The sequence below is a fragment of the Emys orbicularis genome, chromosome 3 (assembly GCF_028017835.1).
Source record: "Emys orbicularis isolate rEmyOrb1 chromosome 3, rEmyOrb1.hap1, whole genome shotgun sequence".
Classification (NCBI taxonomy): Eukaryota; Metazoa; Chordata; order Testudines; family Emydidae; genus Emys; species Emys orbicularis.
The window spans coordinates 115471551-115491103 of NC_088685.1; the positions used below are offsets into that span (position 1 = coordinate 115471551).

Genomic DNA, 19553 nt, shown 5'->3' on the forward strand with positions numbered 1-19553 from the left:
ACTTTTACTAAAAACATCCCTGACAAAATGGGGAAGGAGGAGGGTTCAGCATCCTGCTCCACTGCATGCAGTGTCTGGGAGCTGGGAGGGACCAATGACCGTAGGGCTAGGAGTTAGGGGGTCCCCTGCTGCCCAGGGCGACTGGGAACTCTGGGGTCCCCTGCTGCCCGCAAGGGCTAGGGAGTTGCGGGGCCCCAGTATCACAGAGGTTACGGAATCCGTGACTTCTGCGACCTCCGCGACATACTTGTAGCCTTAGTCTTAACCATTGTAAGATTTATACATGGAAAACATGTGAGGAATTATGTATATATGCTGAAAATTATGTTCTCTAGGTCTGTAATTAAGACAGGTCACCAAAAGATGATCCATATACTCCTGGCAGGCAGGGGAGAAGAGACACTTACCTTAATCAGGCAGGTCACATGCAAACTGAGTATTATATGGTTCAGAATGAATACCTATTTACAGTCTGAGCAAAATGTGAATCCATAGATTGCAGGGGCTGGAGGAAGAAACAAAAACAGCAGGAGTTATCCTATTTAGGGATAAGACAATGAACTTTTGAAACTATATCTGGGATGCAGATGAACCTCCACATATTCCTTCATTCTGTGAGGATGAGCTGCCGGTGGGCTTAATCTTATGAGAAGATGTCTCAGCCAAACTGTAACCACTGGAGAAATGACCTGGGGTAAGCTAGGGCATAGGGGAATGCCATGTTAGTTAAGCTTAGTCTCTAGAAAGCATGTCATGATTTTGTTTTATTGGTAACCATTTGTTTCCAATATTCTCACTCTCTATCACTTGACTCTCTGTTCTTTGATGATAAGCTTATTCTTGTTTTCCCTATATATGTAAGTGCTGTGTGTTAAGTAGAGTGGTGATCTGGAGTTGACTCTTGCAAACTGGCGTGTACCATTCCTGTGGGAGTAACAAATATGAGAGTTCTGAGGGTGTTCAGTGGAACGGGCTGGGCACTCCAGAGGGAGGTTCAGAGAACTCGGGGTTCGTGTGTCTATCGCTGACCTGTACAGAGAGCACAACGCCCGCAGAGGCTTGGAAGTTAGTGCTGGTGTTCCCCATGGCCTGTGGAATCAGGGACCTGAACCACAGCGGGCACAGACAAGACTTTCTCATCCTAGGGGCAAGTGTTGGTGAGGTGCCTGGGTACCCCAAGAAAGGTCATACTGACTGTTCAGACGTTCTAATTTAAATTGTATTACAAGAGCTACATATGATCTTAATAATCATTAATATCATGTGTGGTTCTTGTAATACTAATAATATCTAATTAACCTTTCTTTACATCAGTAGATGGCCCTATGCCTAGATGAATCTCTTGTTTAGCCCTTTTGGACTCTGATTCAAGACTGTACTTGTGTATTGATTTACTATTGCAGGTGTCCAATGAGAGCAATTTTCCCTGACTGTTAAATTACATAATTCCCCCTCCCCTTGTTTTGGATAGTCAGCTTTTTATGTACTTGAACTATAAAATACTAATAAAAGGTCAGTTTATTTTAAAAAATAACTGCTTATAAAAGACAACCTGCCATGGAAAAATGTTCAGAGCAGTATGGACACTTAGGAAGTTTTTGAAGGAATTCTCAATATCTTAGAGATGAAAATGAAGACTGATTCACATTCCTGTGACGATGAAGCAGATGTGAATTTTCTACCAAAAGGAAGTATGAAGTGCAGTGCAGATGAAAGTGATAAACAATGCCTAGAGATACCTGTATCTACTTGACCTCGCATGCTTTTTGAAAAGACTGAAATTAAAACATTAAGAAGGTAAAATGTTCTGAGAGAAGGTGAGAGCACGAAAGCGTGTCTTTCTGTGTTTGCATTAGTATTAGTGGAGATTGTAAACTGACACCACTGTGCTGTTGGAAAGTCATGCCAGCCTCAGTGTTTTTACATTTTGAACTTGAATTCACTTCTGATGAAATACAGCAGTTTAAAAAACCACTTGGACAGCAAACAAATTCTTCAGGCAGGGTTATCTACTGATTTTGTTTCTCATGGAACAAAACATGCTTTTTATAAATAAAAAGACAAAAGGCAATTGCTCTGAGCAAGGGAGCTGATAAGTACTGATAGTGCATCTTGATTTTCCTCTATCTTCAAGTCCGAATTATTTTAGTTTTTGATCAATGATATGGCTGGATGCCCTCCGCCACATTTATATATACTCTTTAAAGGGTATAAAGGGGCCCCATCCAGTTCTCTTGTGAGCATTTCACTATGCCACCTGGTGGCTTTTTGCTGAAAATGCAGCAGCAGCCTGAATTCAAGCACTGATGATGCTGATCCATCCTGACTTGATGGGTTTTCTCACAGCATGACTGAAAATCTCCTTGTGATGAGGATGATAACTTGAGGCATCCCTGTAAGGAGAAGGGAGTGTCTACTTTGAGTTTTACCCTTCATTCTGATGATCTTGCTTTGGTGGGTTTAAGATAAACCTTCCTTTAAAAATAGATTGAGACTTCCAGGGCTGCTGTTTGCATATGCATCTGGATCTGGGCTTGAGTAGTTGACAGTTCTGTTTAAAATTCAGTGCAGAAAACTGTTACAGCAACATTAAAGTTGAGAACCTAATCAAGAAATCATGTTAATAAACATTGTTTTTATTTAGGTCCTGATTTGCTCATTGGGTTGAGGAGCTAGTCAGGTCCTAGACTAAAACTCTGTTCTATGGGCTTAATCACTGCTCCCTCACAGATTTGTAGAACCAGGTTTTTCTGTTCACACAGATAATAAATTGTTTTATAACAGAGACATCACTAACCAGGGCAGAGAACTTATGCTAGCACAGTTGTTCTTGTAGGGTAGATAGGCAGTTGTGGCTGGCTTGCTTTTATTTGCTAATTCTCCAGATACCTATGAGTAACTTCTGCCTTATGTATTTTTTTCTTAAGTACAATTCATTGTACATACCAGTAGGTACTCACTTTTGGCCAGCAACCAATCTTGAGCACTGGTGTGCTGCCAAGGGCTGCATTAGTTGGAGACATCATGGGGTCTGATGTCACTTCCTGCCACTCCCCATTCCTTCCCTCTCCCTCCACTCCTGTGTTTGAATGGAGTAAGTGAAGAGTGAGCTGGAACCTAGTTCCATAGTATACACCATTTAGTGTAATCTAGTGCATTTCAAAGGGAAACTATTTGCTCTTCAGAACTATCTCCATTATCTAGGCTAAAAGTAATCCCTGGCAGGAGATATCATGGTAGTATCCAGAGAGAGGACATGAATCCCTCTAAAGATAGTAGAACCCTCCCTCAGGTCCCTTATCATAGTGAACACACTCCCTTAATTCTTCCCCTTTCTCCAGTCTGCCCTTTGATATATTTATCCCCTCTAAGAATCTATATGTCCTACTGTTCCTCTCCTTCCTTCTGTGTCCTCCATCTATGTCCTCCTAGACTTTTTCCTCTCATTTCTCTTTTTCCCTCCTACCTATCTCCCTCCTACCTGTTGCTGGCCTGGGAAGGATCTCAGTGATGGCTTGCACTAGTATCTACTCCATCTCTTTCCATTTTCTTCACAAAGTCTGTCCCTCTTTCCCTCTCCCATTTTCATTTCCTCCTCAGTGTCTCCTTCCTCTTCCCCATTTGTTCCAAAACATCACACACATTTATGCTTCTTTCTTCTAACAGTTTTTCTCGTAGACTCTTTTGTAATTTTCCTTGCTATGTCCTTCTCATTTATTGAAATCTGCACTGTTTCTGTTGGGCCCTACTTTCCCTTTCTTGTTGTCTTTTACCACACTTGCTTGTTCATATACATACTATAGGCTTATCCTCATCTGCTGATGAGTCCATTGTAGCTTAAGCCTCTAAATATGAACATGCTTTAAGTCAAAACAAAATCCTGTGTCTGTTTTCAGGTGTGAGTGGATATTATTGTAGCTCAAGAAATTGAGATTGACTTTAATTAGCTCCTGCTACAAGACACATTGCAGTCAGGTGCTGTGCAAATAGCAGCATGCAACTCTCCAAATCCACTTTATTGCTGACCTATAGCGCTCTCTGCTATTCCATTCCTGAGACTTACATTGGCCTGACTGGCATTTAGGTCAAGTGATATCTAGTTTTATTGAGGTGGGAAAATGTGGATCTAGTTGTTGTTACCAAACTTGTGCTTGTGAGAAAGAGACACCTGTATTAATATATGGTATAGGGCATGCAACCATCCTCACCTCAGTCATATAATATATTTTAAAGAGGGAGTTGCGTGCATAATTAATGTTTTTCATCAAGTACTCTAAGCACCAGGATGATACGGTGAAGTGAATATTTATCAGTAGTTAATTTTTTAATGATATATTGGTATTTTAATATAGTTCTGGCTGTTTCATTTCTCCTGTAATTTAGTTTAGTTTTTTGTTTTTTTTTAAAAAGATGACGCCTGAGATCTAACCATGGCAACCTCTTTTCCGTTTCTTTCTCAAAGCTAGGTAAGTCTCTGAATGAGATGATGATTGTCATGATATTATGACAATCTTCTACAGATACAGCCACCACCCTTCCAGCAGATGTATCATGCTGACATTTGTTTGATGGAGATAGTAACTCTTGTTCGAAAATGTCGGTGTTCTATGCATTCAAAAATGACTCGTCAAGTTCTCTGCGTTATTTTGCCTGGATTCTTTGCCACAGCATTTTTACTAGTCTCTAACAATGATTACACTGGACAATTGCAATGCGTCTCTAGCTTGTGGTTTATTAGGGAAAAAATTAATAAAATGTTTAGTCAAGTGAGTCATTGTATTTTCACATGACTCATCAGGATTGCCTCCAGGATTAATTACCTGTTGTTATTAGAGCTATTTGATGCCCTTTAAGAATTCATTGGTAGGAGATTAGGATATTAGCGAGCATGTCCCCCTCTCCTTCTTCTTTTCCTTAGCATCTCTCCTCCTTTCTTATCTTTCTCCCTTTCAGCCCTCTCTTTTCTCTCTCCCTTCCGTGGGGTTTATAATCTCTGTAGACTGCAGCCAGTAAAGGTAGACTTGATCTCTCACATGGTGGAGCAAGAATGACAGTCCATCAGTAGAAGGCCATGCTTAACAAGATAGATGAGACAACCCTAGGGCTGCATCATTGCTTCTCATACATATCTGGGGGAACATCAGTTCTTGAGGGCAGGGATTTTTATTTTCTTTTATTCTAACTCCTAGGTGTAATATATAAGGATTGGCATGACACTTGGGAAGCAGTTGCGATAGGCATCTTAGAAAAACCTAAAATAGATAATGGATAAGAAACAATAGACTGTGATCTATAAATTAAAACCAGTGACAAAGGACCACCAGATCAAAATGGGGATCAGTTAGTAAAAGTGGGTTTTACATTTTCCACAGTAAGGTATCCTCCTCCAGCCTGGCATACTTCTGTGTAGGTGTGTCATTCCAAAATTCTCATCCCAGAGCAAGAGAAGGAAAGATGCATGCCCTTCTCTCCCTTGCTGTTTTCAGAAGGTGGGTGGTCGAGTTGCTTTATGGAAAAATACAATAGATTTGCATTTTCCTGTAAATTCTTTCTATAGGATTTTCAAACTGTCCTATATAACTTAATGATGTCACTTTAATAGAAAATGGTCTCTTGACCATAGGTATATTAAACTCTATAAAACTCTGTTGGTTTTTAGCATGATTACTCATTAGAACTCTATTGGTTTCAGATCTGTTAAATGATAGGCTTGATGCTAGATTTGTCTGTTTTTGCATGTGGCAAGTAAGATGCCATACAGTTTTAAGGGAAAAAAATTTCATAACATTGAGGGAAACAATCTTCTAAATTCGTGACCTCTCAATTTTGATTTTACTTGTGTTTAGTATATGAATTTATACAAGTTAGAGCAGAACTTTAGAGCAATTCTTCCTCTTCCATTGCTATTTTTCTTTATGGATTGTTTCTATGTTGTGTATTAGTTTCCACTACCCAGTTTGTAAAATTACCACTATAATTATTGTGCTCTTCAAATTCAGTCATGTTCGGTGTCTTTTATTCTCTAATACAGCCTTGTAGTTTTTGATGTTGCCAATTAGAAAATCAGAGAGCAGAAGTCAGGAAGTCAGAGTAACAAGAATGTTTGGAATTTTTTGCATATATTTCATTTAACATGTTCAGGCCCTTGACATTTTCCAGATCACTGTAAGAACTAGAAGTCTGCACTGTTCTTTAATTTATTAATATAAATTGAGTATAATATATATATATAATACTCAGTTTTTCACGTCAGCTGTTTTACATGAAAAAAGTTTTAATTATCTTTAATAATGCAAAAATAAATGAACTTAATTCTAAAAGCCCTTGCTAAAATGTCTTGAAAGCAGTAGGCCAAAAGACCATTATTTGAAGAGAGATTTCTGTCAAATGTAGAATTATATTCACATTTTAAATATGCTATACAAAAGAAGAAATGGGAAATGTCTGCTTCTATATATGAGCAGACATCCACCCATTCAGTAATCTGGTGATGATAGGCTGATAGGAACTGTTATCATTATGTAAAGACAGTGATAGTCTCAATCCACATTTTCTGATGCAGATTTCAAACACTTCACATTTTGGAATTGTAGTTAGGTAGTTTAGATCCATTTTCAAAATTCAGATCCAGATTTGGATAGGTTTAGAATTAGGATTTTAGTTTGTACCTTTGTCTAGAGTAGAAATTAACTTTTGGAATTGTATAAACTCATGGTATAGCACACTGATTCCTATGCTACAATGGTAACATTGGTGCTAGATTCATGATGCTCTGCCATCTATCCCTTTTTACATGGGTAACAAGCCCTAGAGTTGCAGTCCTAGCCTGACTTTTTTGGGAGTAGGTCTAAACTACTAAATGATTATATAGTGTTTGAGTGTTGCCATTTGTGTCCAAAAACACAACTTGGTTTAATTCGGTAATTTTGATTTAGTTGTAATTCTTGTTTAATTTTTTTTAGATGGAATTGATTAAAAACATAAGCACTGCTGAGCAGCCCTATTTATTCACCAGACACGTTCATTTCCTCAACTTTTCAAGGTAAGGCACTTTCCCAATTACAAGGCTTTCTTGTTTCTTTTAATCGGGTTAATAGAAATAACTTTTAGCTTCTCTTCAATTTCAAACAAATGTATGTCATTGCTGTGCGAAAAATCTCTTTTGATGCTGGAAGCTACACAAATACGGTCAAAGGGTAAGACTTTTGCTACATAATATTCATAGAATTTGTTTTAATCAGCCTGCATGCCACTGCATGCTTTTAACTACAAGAGGTAATTTTAGTTAATGACATATCAGCTTAAAAAAAATTATGTACTGTATCATATATTAATGAAGTTCCTGCCAGATTTTCAGTTGATTCCCTAGCCTCTGTTTGTCAGAGGGTGGAGATGGATGGCAGGAGAGAGATCACTTAATCATTACCTGTTAGGTTCACTCCCTCTGGGACACCTGGCATTGGCCACTGTCAATAGACAGGATACTGGGCTGGATGGACCTTTGGTGTGACCCAGTATGGCCATTCTTATGTTCTTATTCTTATGAGACATTTAAGCCACCATTGTTAAAATATACTGGATTAAAGTCACTTTGTGTATAAGGAGAAATTGCAAATTTTCCTGAGCAGCATACAGTTCTTGCATATTTTAGCAGCAAAAGTTATATAATCCAGGGGTAGGGTGTTGCTTCCCAGTATATATTCTACAGGAGTGAGAAGGAAATTCCCAGCATAGGAGGATAACTGGGTGGGGAGGGAGAGAGGAGGCAGAGGAGGTGAGGCAAAAATACACACTTGACACCCAAAGGGGTGGCTGGCTCAGGTGAGACTTGGAGATGCACACAGCCCCTAGGACCCCAGACATTACAAGTATAGTAAATCACCTATTGCCAATAGAACCTTGACATACTAGTCCATAAGGAAGCATCATCTAATAAAGCAATAATATATATACACACATGCATACATTTAGTAATCAAATGACAGTTTGTACATTGGTGCACCAATTTCATGAGCTAAGGCAATAGGAAATAAATTGATGATAACTCTTTAACCCCAATGAGAGAGAGAGAAAAAAAGGAACTTGCATCAGTATCAACTTGTTTAGAGCAGCCATATCAGATCTCAGAGAGCAATTCAGAAATTCCATATAGTTGGATTATTCCATAGATGTCTCCTCTTGCAAGGGAGGAGCATGCAGATTTTTGAAGTATTTTTCTGCCTCTTGAGGGGAACAAAATGATACTCCCTTCTTGGCATTCTTAATGTGGAGCATTGCAGGGTATTTAATAAAATACTTCTAGTCCATTTTCCTGGACAATTGTTTTGAATGGTTAAAAGCTGTCCTCATTGAAATCACATCATGGACATAGAACAGTATTTTAATTTCTGGTTCTCCACATAACAGCTCCTTTTCCCCCCTCTAGATTTCTGCAATATAAGCTCCTTAGTGGTAAATTTCAGGAACTTCACAATCAATGCTTTAGGCTAGGTGTTCTGGCAACAGAATTTTTCGTGACCTCAGAGTGCGGCCACCAACTCTTGCTAGTGGACTCTTTGACAATTTTCCCTAAAATACTTAATTAACTTTAGGAAAAATGAATACATATGTACATATACATGTCCAATCACAGTAATTTATTTATGTAGGGGTGTTTTTGCAGTCTCAATAATAACAACATACAGTTGTTTCCATTCTTTACTGGACCTAAACAAAATAGAAACACAAATAAGGTGCTTTGCATGATCTTGTCATTTTGTTGTTGTTTCTTTTGCTTTTTTGGTTGCAGGGGTTTTTTTTAGACTTGCTAGCTAGTAAGTCTGCTTCTGTGAAAAGTGATATTTGTATGTTTGTTAATATCACTCTTCACAGCAGAGACTTGTTAGCTAGCTGGGAGGCAGTGAAAAGCGATATTAACAAACATGCAAATATCACTTTTCATAGCAGATTTACTCAGCCCTAGCAAGCTGGGGGACTAATTAAGCATTGAATGGAGAGGTGGATAGGGAGGCAGTGGGGGCCGGGGTGATAGGATGGTTGGGTGAGGGGCCATGGGTGGCAGCGGGGGCCAGGGGTGATGGGAGGGGGTTGAACCCGAAGCCCAGTGGTCAGGGGATGGAGCCCACTGCTGTGCAGCCAGAGGTCAGAGCCTGCCGCCCACCGCACCAGGGCTGAAGCCAGAAGCCTGAGCCCCACCCCCCATCACCATCCAGGAGGCTGTGGCTGCAAGAAAAGAAAGAAAGGCCGCATTTGAGAAACAATGCTCTAGGCTGATCTCCTGCAGCTGGCTGGGGGGCAAGAGCCTAGTGTTCCCATTCTGTATCAAAACAAAAATCTACTGGCAGATCCAATAGCTTAGTTACTAGGTTAGGGACAAATTTTAGAGGGTTTACCTTTCTCTCTCCCCTCAGGGACACCCACAATCCTGATATTATTTCATTGTGAGCGGCTTTCTAGATCAATTAGCTTGGTGTTAATAGTCTTGATATCATTACAATAACTCCTCACTTAAAGTCGTCCCGGTTAACGTTGTTTTGTTGTTACGTTGCTGATCAATTAGGGAACATGCTCGTTTAAAGTTACACAATGCTCCCTTATAATGTTGTTTGGCAGCCGCCTGCTTTGTCCACTGCTTGTAGGAAGAGTAGCCCGTTGCAGCTAGCTGGTGGGGGCTTGGAACCAGGGTGGACCGGCAGCCCCCCATCAGCTCCCAGCTCCCCTAAGTTCCCTGTGCAGCAGCCGCCCAGCAGGCTACCACTTGCTGGCAGTTCAGCTGTCCCTCCCCGCACTGCAATGTGCTACTCCTGCCCTCTGCCTTGGAGCTGCTCCCAGCAGCCTCCTGCTTGTTGTGCAGGGGAGGGGGAAGAAGGGGGCCAATGTCAGGGTGTCCCCCTCCCCCCTACTCCTTCTCCATATAGAGCAGGGTGGGGACAGGACAGGGCTCAGGAGGAGAAAGCTTGCTGGCCGCAGCTGCTGTCTCAACTTCCTGATCTTTTTAAAGGCAATGTACTTAGAGTGGTGTCAGCGTACTTAAAGGGGCAATGCGCATCTCTCTCTCTCTCTCACACACACACACAGGGTGTGTGTCTCTGTCTGCCATGCTGTCTCCCCTCCCTCCATTCGTGCTGTCTTGTAGAGTGTGTGGCTACATTAACAACAATGTGTTAACCCTTGAGGGCTCAGCCAAATGCTAGTTCATCATTTAGCAGTAAGGCATTCCCTGGGAAATATCCCATCCTCTTCCACCCTCTAACTTCACCACCTCAACCAAGCTTCACAATCATCATTGCTGTGTACAGTATTAAATTGTTTGTTTAAAACTTATACTCTGTGTGTGTGTGTGTGTGTGTGTGTGTGTGTAATATATATATATATGTATATATATAAACAAACAATTTAATTTAATATACATATATATGTTTTTTGTCTGGTGAAAAAAAATTCCCTGGAACCTAACTCCCCCTATTTACATTAATTCTTATGGGGAAATTGGATTCACTTAACATCATTTCTCTTAGTCACATTTTTCAGGAACATAACTACAACGTTAAGTGAGGAGTTACTGTATAGCTTTTCATAACCCATAATTTGTTCTCTTTGAAATCCTCTTCCACTTCAGAAATTCAGTGTTCGCTTCACCCATCTATCTGGATAGAGCTTGTAGTGCACTCTGAATCTCAGTCACAGTGGTCTATAGGTTGGAAACTGTAGATTTAATTTCAACAGTCTCTGCAGCCACCTTTTCTTGTACAGCCATCAGTTGCGGACTGTCAGGCTAAGGAACCCTTTTGTTTGTAAAAGGCAGATCTCTCTCTTTTTGATGCTTTTGGATTACAGGAGGAAAATACAGAGCTCGAGAGCAGAGGGCATCTTGGGGGTTTCAGGTGTCAGGCGCAATATTTTGGGGGGGTTGGAAGGTGGGGCTTAGGGAAAAATGTTTGGGGATTCCCCATGGGCCACCTCACAGCTTTTATCCAAAGTGCCAAAGGCAACTGGACCCAGGGTGCGGCGGTGCCCTGGCAGATCCCTAAGCCAGCCAACGAGCTCAGCCGCGTGCTGGCCAGTTTCTACAGTCACACAGGCTCCGATGTGTGTGGGCCTGGGTGCTAACTGGCTGGGTTGTGGCTCATCCAGCCCCACCTATGGCTATGCCCTGTGGTGATGTACAGGAGGTCAGAATACATGATCTAATGGTCCCTTTGGGGTTTAAACTGGAATCTGTGAATTAGACTTTACAACTCCCAGTGAAGTAGGTAAGCGCATTCCCATTTTAGAGAGGCAAACAGAGATTAAGAAACTTGCCCAAAGTCACACAGGAAGCCTGCAGAAGAAGTGGGAAGAGAACCCAGACTTTCTGATATCCAGGCCTGCGTCTTAGCCATCCTTTTAACTGTATTTATATGCAAAATGGGAGTCACTGAGAGTACCCTAGGAGCAGCTCTAGCTTATGGCATCCTATATCACCCCTTGTGGGCCATTGGAGCACTCCAGAATAGCTTGATCACAGCGTGCTCTGACCACTCCTCATCCCGCTCACAAGGTATGTATCATCCCCCAGTACTGCGAGACGTGAGGGCATAAGGTGGTTCCACCAGCCTTAGGCCACCGAGGGGAGGTCCATACGCTGTAGTAATTCTCTGTGGGGCCAGTTCTGCTGCTGTGGAACTGAAAATCATTTGAAATATGTTAATAGGAACATAGGATTTGCCGTATTGGGCCAGACCCAAGGTCCACCTAGTTCAGTATCGTGTCTCTGACAGAAGCCAGTGCCAGATGTTTGAGGCCCATGTGAGAACCCCATGGTAAACAGATGAGGGATAACTTATCTCCTACATGTATCTCATCCTGATCTTTGGTAGTTAGAGACTGGCTGAAGCTCTGAAGCATAAAGTTAATAGCACTTTCAAAGTTGTCGTCTTTGGTCATAACAACTCTGGATATTCTTGATGTCTGTATAAAGGTTGGAGTGTGAAGGAGGTTGTAAATAAACAATGGAGGACAAACAGGGTCTTTTCTTTCAATACAAGTGGGGATAAAGCACACAGAACTATGGGAATGGCTTTCACTTTACTAAGCAAAATGTCTTGCTCTAATTCATAATTCTTGGTCCTATCAGCATTATGTGATCACACTTCCTTTACATATCTTTAAAGTCCAGGCATTAAATATGTTTATAGTTTTAAAAGGTGACTAAATCCAAGCTGGGGGTGGGAGGCAGAGAGGAGGAGTTAAATGTGAATCCCCTGTAGTCTGTTTATATAAATGTGTTCTTGTTATCTGCACCATGCACATTACTGCCTACTCATCATTCCTTGATTTTTATTTTGTTAGTTACTGTCTTCTAAAAGAGAGAAAACCTTCAAACAAAAAATGTTCATCTTTCAGTTTAAAAACCACTGACCTTAATTTCTTCCAGCCTGGGGCAGAAACCTGGAAAGGGCCTTTTTTTTTTTTTCTTAGCACACCACAACATGACCAGCCTTGGCAGAAACAGCCAGTGTTCAATTAAAAAATGTCTAAAACCTTGCCTCAGGGTATGAGAATGTGTCAGGCAGGATTGTTAGAAGATAGTGCAGGAACTTTGAAGGAAAAGGTTTGTAGCTGCCATGTAAAATAGTTTCCCAATATCTTATCAGATCAGAGGACCAAAATACAGCAAGGATGCAAACATTTTCTTGTTTAAACTTCAGTTAATTTCTCAAATATAATACATATAAAATTTGCTTTATCCCACCTTCTAACTCAAATCTCAATGTCTGGATTATTTCTCCAGTGGCTCAAGTCAGGGAAACAGTATCAAGGCAGGGGAGAAAATTAACTATAACCATTAAAACAAATCCAAAAAAATTCATTACTTAATTGAAATAATTTACAGTTCTAATACACTTTGCAACTTAAAATTAGCCATATATAAAGCATGATTTAAAAAGCTTACTTGACAGTGTTCTGGGAAGCTGTCACTGGCAAGTGGAAGGTAAGGGAGGGTGTCTTAAGTTGTTGGACCTGCTTCAGTAAGGTACTTAAACACATGTCCAACTTTAAGCATGTGAGTACTCCCATTGAAGTCAATGGGCTGTTCATGTGCTTAAAGTCAAGTATGCTTAAAGTCGTGCTTAAAGTTAAGTCCCTTTCAAATTTGACTGTAATTTCTACAAAATATCTTTTAATTTAAAAAAAAAATGTAGCCCTTCTGGTTGTGAAGGTAACCACCCGGTAAAGAGGTGCGCAATGCTTTCTTCCTGAGTATTCAGACAACTCGAGTACTGATAGATTATGCAAGCAGCAGAAGAATGAAAAGGGCAAAAACACAGGTCGTTTTTTTCATTTCAGAACCGTGAAACTGACCAAAATTAAGTCAATTTCACCCATTACTATTTGGGAAGATTCTGAGAGGCAGCAGAGGAATGCACACAGAAAGGTGGTGGTAGAACAGGGAAAAGAATCCCTAGATCTCCTGGCTGTGTGTTAGCCTTCCTTCCAAGTGCATTGTATGATAAATAGGAGTCACTGAAAGCACCTCTTAGTGCAACTATTTACAGGGGATGAAACCCCCCCTGTTAAAAAAAAAAAAAAAAAAAAAACAGCAACAAACCACAAACCCTGCATCTAGGTTGAGAAGTGGAGATCCCTCTTCCTCCAACAGCAGCCTGGAAGCTCGATAATAGAGTAGTAGAGACAACTTGCTCCTCACTGTTACCCATCTCCTAGAAATCAGGAGGCCACGGAGTAAGGCAGACAGAGAAAGAAGTCTTTGCTAGAGGGAAGGTTACAAAGGTATAAGATACCTCCCATCTGAGACTGATATGAAACACAAATGACTGGAGAAGGGCTAAGACCGCCACCCTGATGAGAATTCTTGATGCTTCCCAGGAAAAGGAATTGGCTTTTATCAGGGAACAGCTCTTGCATCTTACTATGGAACCCTCCCCCCAATCCTCTGTATTGGCCTGTTAGGTATTGGTCACGTGTTTTCAAACTCTGAGGCAGAGCAGAGTTAGTTTTCCTAGCATATTTTCAGGTTTCAGAGTAGCAGCCGTGTTAGTCTGTATCCTCAAAAATATTTTGACTCTCTCACTTTTGCTTTCTTGGAGATTGCAGAGTTTTTACAATGTCAAGTCAAACTAGGGAAACCATATGGCTTAGAAAGTGCGGGCTGGGCTGTTCTGTAGAGACCGATTTAGCTAATGAGTACCATTTTGAATGAACAGTTCAACCTGGAACACTTTTATTATAATGAACCATTTATAGTGCACATTTAATACCTTTTCGGTAACATACCAAATATACACACAATGGTAAAAAATAATTGATTAGAATCAGAGTATAATATTTGGTACTTCACACCCTGAAAATGTAGAAAATCTGCAGATTGATAAAGATTATGGCTAGGGAAAGTGGAGAAAACTCTCTCACACTGCTTCACTACTCAGTATAGGGCTGCACATAGTCGTCGTAACTAAGACTAGAAATCTAAACCATTAATGCCTATTTTAATTTCAATATCAGTTCTTACTAAGAAAATACAAACCCAAAGTAAGCAAAACTGCCATCACAAACTATAAAGACCAGTCACTTATGTGCCTTATAAGACCCCTACATATTATGTAACTACTGTTTAAATCAGGAGCAGGGCCAGGAGCTACAGGGAGAGCAGCAGCATCTGCTGCCACCACATGGTGGAAGAAGCTGGAATGCAGTGATAAGGTGGTTTGCAGAGAGAGGGGTTGCTGCCTGAAACAATCAGAGGCCCTGGTGCTGCCATTCCATAGGGAGGGGAGAGTGTCTCCCAACTACAGCAGGTCCCGTTGCCCAGGCTCAGCACTTCACTGGCAGATCCCAGACTCTGACATTCCACTCTGGAGAAGACCCTTTATCCCAGTGGGAAGTAAGAGGGGGACTGCTCGGCGCCCTGGTCAGCTGTGTGGCAGAGATCAGTTGAAGTCTACTTGTGTTCTGTCACTACTACTTTCACCTCCAGCAACAAGTGGTGGGAGAGAGAGAGGAAGGGTGATCAGAGGCCAGAGGGATGTCAGAGGAGCTGGGGGTCTGGGATCTGGCAAGCTGGGGGCAGAGGGACTGGGGAAGGGGGGGAGTCAGGAGAAAAGAGGGCAAAGAATGAGAGCTGTCACTACTGGGGACCCAATGGATGAGGCTGGCCAAACATAGCCCTGACCTTTCTAGGCGCTGTGTGCTGGGGCAAGGATGCCAGCACAGGGGCTGGCTAAGGGATACCCTGGCACCTCAGGCTGCACTGCCTCCAGGACCATCCACATTGCCCCTGCCAGCCTTTGGAAGCAGGCTGCCCTCCCCATGGAACCCCATCACCACACTTTGGCTGAGCCCCCCAGCATTGCAACAAGCCTGGACAGAGCCACCCACAAATGCAAAGGCAGCATTATACGGGCTGGAGTTAGCTCCAAAGTAGCCCAAGTGAGCGCCAATGGCCACAGCCTGCAATCCCCTGCCCTGCCAAAGCGCACTGCTCACTGACAGAGTGTGACTGCCGATGTACTGGTGCGGTCGGCTCTGCTGCTGAGTGGAGCGAGGAGCAGGCAGGCTGCACTACGGACTGAGCATTGAGATAGTGAATCCTTCTGAAATGAGCAGAGCACTTTGGTCATTGCCCATCTACCATAAGTTGGGACCCACCCAAATTTTCACTCCGAGCTACACCACTCTATCACAGACCATTACATTTCATCAGGTTACCCATGTATTGAGCCCAATAATTGTGTTTGACTAAAGCACATCTTCCATAAAAGGCATCATCCAGTCTTGATTTGAAGATCTCAAAAGGTGGGGAATCCACCACTCCCCTTGGTAGTTTGTTCTAATGGTTAATCACCATCGCTGGTAAGAGTGGTGCCTAATTTCTAATTTGAATTTGTCTGGCTTTAGCTTCCAGCCAGTGGTTTTTGTTAAGAGTCTCTCTCCTAAATTAAAGAGCCTTTTAGTGTCCAGTATTTTCTCCCTGTGAAGGTACTTAGACACTGTACATATGCACTCAGTCTTCTTTAAGTCTCTCAGGGTAAGGCATTTTCTCCAGCGCTCAAATCATTTTTGTGGCTCTTTTCTGCACCCCTTTTTCCAACACCTTTTTAAAATGTGGACATTAGAACTGTATGCAGTATTCCACTCTTGGTTTCACCTGTGCCCTATAGAGGAGTAAAATCACCTCCCTTCTCCTACGCACTAGTCCTGTGTTTATACATCCAAGGACTGCACGAGTCCTTTTTGCCACAACGTTGCACTGGGAGCTCCTGTTGAGTTGCTTGTCCACAATGACCCCTCAGTTCTTTGCAGAGTCACTGCATTCCTGGGTACAGTCCCCTACTTTGTGTAAATAGGACCTGCCTTCCTTGTTTCTACATGTATACATTTGTATTTGGCTGCACTACATGGGTAGTGTATGTTTAAAAAAAAAATTTTTTTTTGAACTTTTATAGGGCCTTAAAATCAAATATTTCAAAGTGGTGGTGGTATTGGTTATTGTTTTATCGCTTTTTTCATGGAAAATTGACTGATAAATGTAACACTTTTCTGAAGATATTTTTGCCACCTCTGTTATGTACATGTATTCTCAGATTGCTGTCTGGAATGTGCTGAGAGCTTTCAACTCTTATTGAATAAAGCCATACGAGGTCAGGTCCCTTAATTGTTTTTTACTGCAATTGCATTGGATTAAAACATGTTTCCCCTGTATTTCCAAAGAAAATTTCTCATGCTCACATACTAAGAACATGTTTTTGTGACACATGTAAAGATATGCCAGAAGCTGCTGTTAATAATCTAGGCTCTGTTCCTGCTGTGAACTCCACATAAGCAGACCCATCCATCTGTGCAGAACTCCAATGAATTCAGCAGGGCTCCATGGAAGATAGAAATCTGCCCCTTAAATTAAAATCCCTGTTCAATACCAGTGTTGAATATATTCCTTAACTATACGTTGTTTTTCCTTTAAAAAAATTTTTTTTTCTCTTTAAGGACTTTCCTCTATGTATGTAAAGTAAGATTTTTCTACAATAGCAGCTGCAATATGAAATAGGGTCCAATGTAATATTTCCAAAAATGCATATACTTTAAGGTAACAAAGATTTAAATGCCTGTAATTTTGTTACAACTGAAAACAGTAAGGATCGATTGAGTCTTGTGGTTACTGGCAGAAGTGCTGAATGTTTTGTGTGGCTGGAATAACACATAAGAACACAAAATGCTTATTCAAGAGGAGCTGAACGAGGAGGAGGAGTTCTTTGTACTTTATCATAAATGTCACTTAGTATGAGTCACTTAATGTGAGGGATTGCTAACCAAACTTAAGCAGGAAGAAGCTTCAACTGTGCATGCAGAGCCCTTTTTGAACTCTAAAAACAATCAACTAAATCAGCCTGGGCAGCTACTTAAGACACTTGGTGTATATCCCAACTATTACAAATTTCAGAGTAACAGAAAAAACATTTGCAATGAGGCATGTGAAATGTAGCAGAATCAAGACCTTGCTATGATGTAGGTCAAGCTTTTAATACGAGTTGCATCATGCTACTCATCACCTGGTCCAGAGCTAGTAGAGCATTTGGTCCTGTCACCAGGACACACAATGGGTGTTGCTGCATATAGCAGGGTGGACACCTGCTCCTGCCTGGAAGGGCCTGAGGTAGCTCAGGGAGAAGGCAGCTTGAAGGCTGAGCTGATTGGGGGAAGTGGCTGCAGCTGGGGCCATGCCCCAAACAGACTCAGCTGGCCCTATAAAGGCAGGGAGCCAGGAGCTCACACACAGTCTCTCTCTGCATTCAGAGAGAGAGAAGGGTCTAGCTGCAGGGAGCTAGACACAGGGTACCTGAGTGGAGCAGGGCTGGGGAAAGGCAGAGGAGCTGGGGAGCTCCTGCCTGGAAAGTCCCAGGCTGGGGCCTAGGAGAAGGCCAAGGGGTACTGGGGGTTGCAGAGGGCAGCCCAGGGCTAGGCCAAGGCAGCAGGTCCAAACCCAACCTTGCAGATGATGAGTGGCCTATACTGCAGTCTACCCCAGGGAGCGGGGGCTAGTTGGTGACTGGCAGTGGCCTTATCCTGAGGCGAGGTAGGGATAGTGGGTGGGGGTTCCCTGGGGAGGGGAAACCCAGAGAAAGGGGTTCTGTCAGGGGGCAGCCCCCCAAATAAGGGCACCGGGGTACTGGGAGGGACACGGGGGCCAGAAGCGGTAAGGCGGATCACCAGCCTGCAGAGGGTGCTCCGGAGGCTGGATTGAGCTGATTCCCCGAGACGACCAGCAGGAGGCGCCGCAGGGGTGAGTCCGCACCCTTACACTGCATCTTTAGACCACAGACAGTAGATCCCGGCTCAGATGGAGTTGGAGGCTCAGCTTGCCTCACCCTGATATTGTGTAACAGACCATTACAGAGGAATGTGGTACACTTTGGTTCAAAGGCCTGTCTCTGCCAATGACTGGCAAGTGGCAATTATTGGTGTAAAGATTGGCTGATTGAGTTCATAAGACCTAGAACCATTAAAAAGACCACTTGCATACAAAGGTGTTTTTTCATTTTTATTACAGCTGTTGAACTCTTCAATTTCTGAAGCAGTCACAGTCCACTTGCGAGTAACCATTTTTGTTGTTTAAAAAAAAAAAAAGCCCACAAAATTATGTAGCATTCTTTCAAATAAGAAAGAGTAAATTTAATTATAAGCTTAGATTCTTAATATTTGTTTCAGTTCATTCCAGCTACTTGTCTTAATCCAATTTGAACAAATGTACATCATTAAGATTTAAGAACTCATTCTTTCTTCATTAGAGTGCTGTGGCTTGAGTGCTGATTGGTCTTTCAATTCTTACTAAGTAACAGGAAGCAGCAGTGACTTTTGGAAAACGTAAAATTACTTTGGTTTCCAGTTACATACCACAAGTGCCCCTCCTTTTGATTTCCCCATTTTTGTGTGTTTGTTTTAATATAGTTCCTGGTACCCACATAAGTAAGTTTTTGTCTCTGTTTCCATCGTTCCTCAAATATATTATTGTGTGTTTTTGTTTTTCTTGAAAAAGTACTTCTTAACAAACACATTCTTTAGCTGTAATGCTATTTTCTTAAAAACAGGCACCGCAGCTAACACATTTATTTATTTATTAAATTATCTAGAGAGGTGGGCACTGCTGGATACAGTACTGCTAGTAAGTTTGGACAGTTTACCTCCACTCAAAAGTAAATTCTGAATTACTGGTAGAAATAAAGCTTGCTCTCTGATGCTTTATATAAAAATACAAATGCAAAATTCAGTTCAGATTAGTCCATAACTCTGATTTCCAAATAGTGTCCATTTTCATTAGTGAAGTAATTTTGTTTCCATACTATAGCCTTCAAAAAAAAAGTCAAATATTGACCCTTTGCTCAAATTGTAGTAGTTTTGCTACAACTGGTGCTAACCCTTGCAGCTAAAAACGTAGAGCAGTTTCACAGTGGTGTCAGAATACTTCCTCCCCCCTGACTTTTTTAATTGAACTGCTTTCTTTCTCCAACTCAGAAGCTGTTCAAGAGTTCAGTTTTAAAACAGTTTGACATTCCAGCATT

The 19553-nt window shown here is 41.7% G+C and overlaps 1 protein-coding gene across 1 annotated transcript in view; it reads left to right on the forward strand.

Annotated features, from left to right (window-relative positions):
* Positions 1-19553, forward strand: part of UST (uronyl 2-sulfotransferase) — a 288989-nt gene that overhangs the window by 147584 nt on the left and 121852 nt on the right. The window contains exon 4 of the mRNA XM_065401894.1: positions 6963-7042. Coding sequence (XP_065257966.1) covers positions 6963-7042 — 80 coding nt within the window. The remainder of the gene's footprint in view (positions 1-6962; positions 7043-19553) is intronic.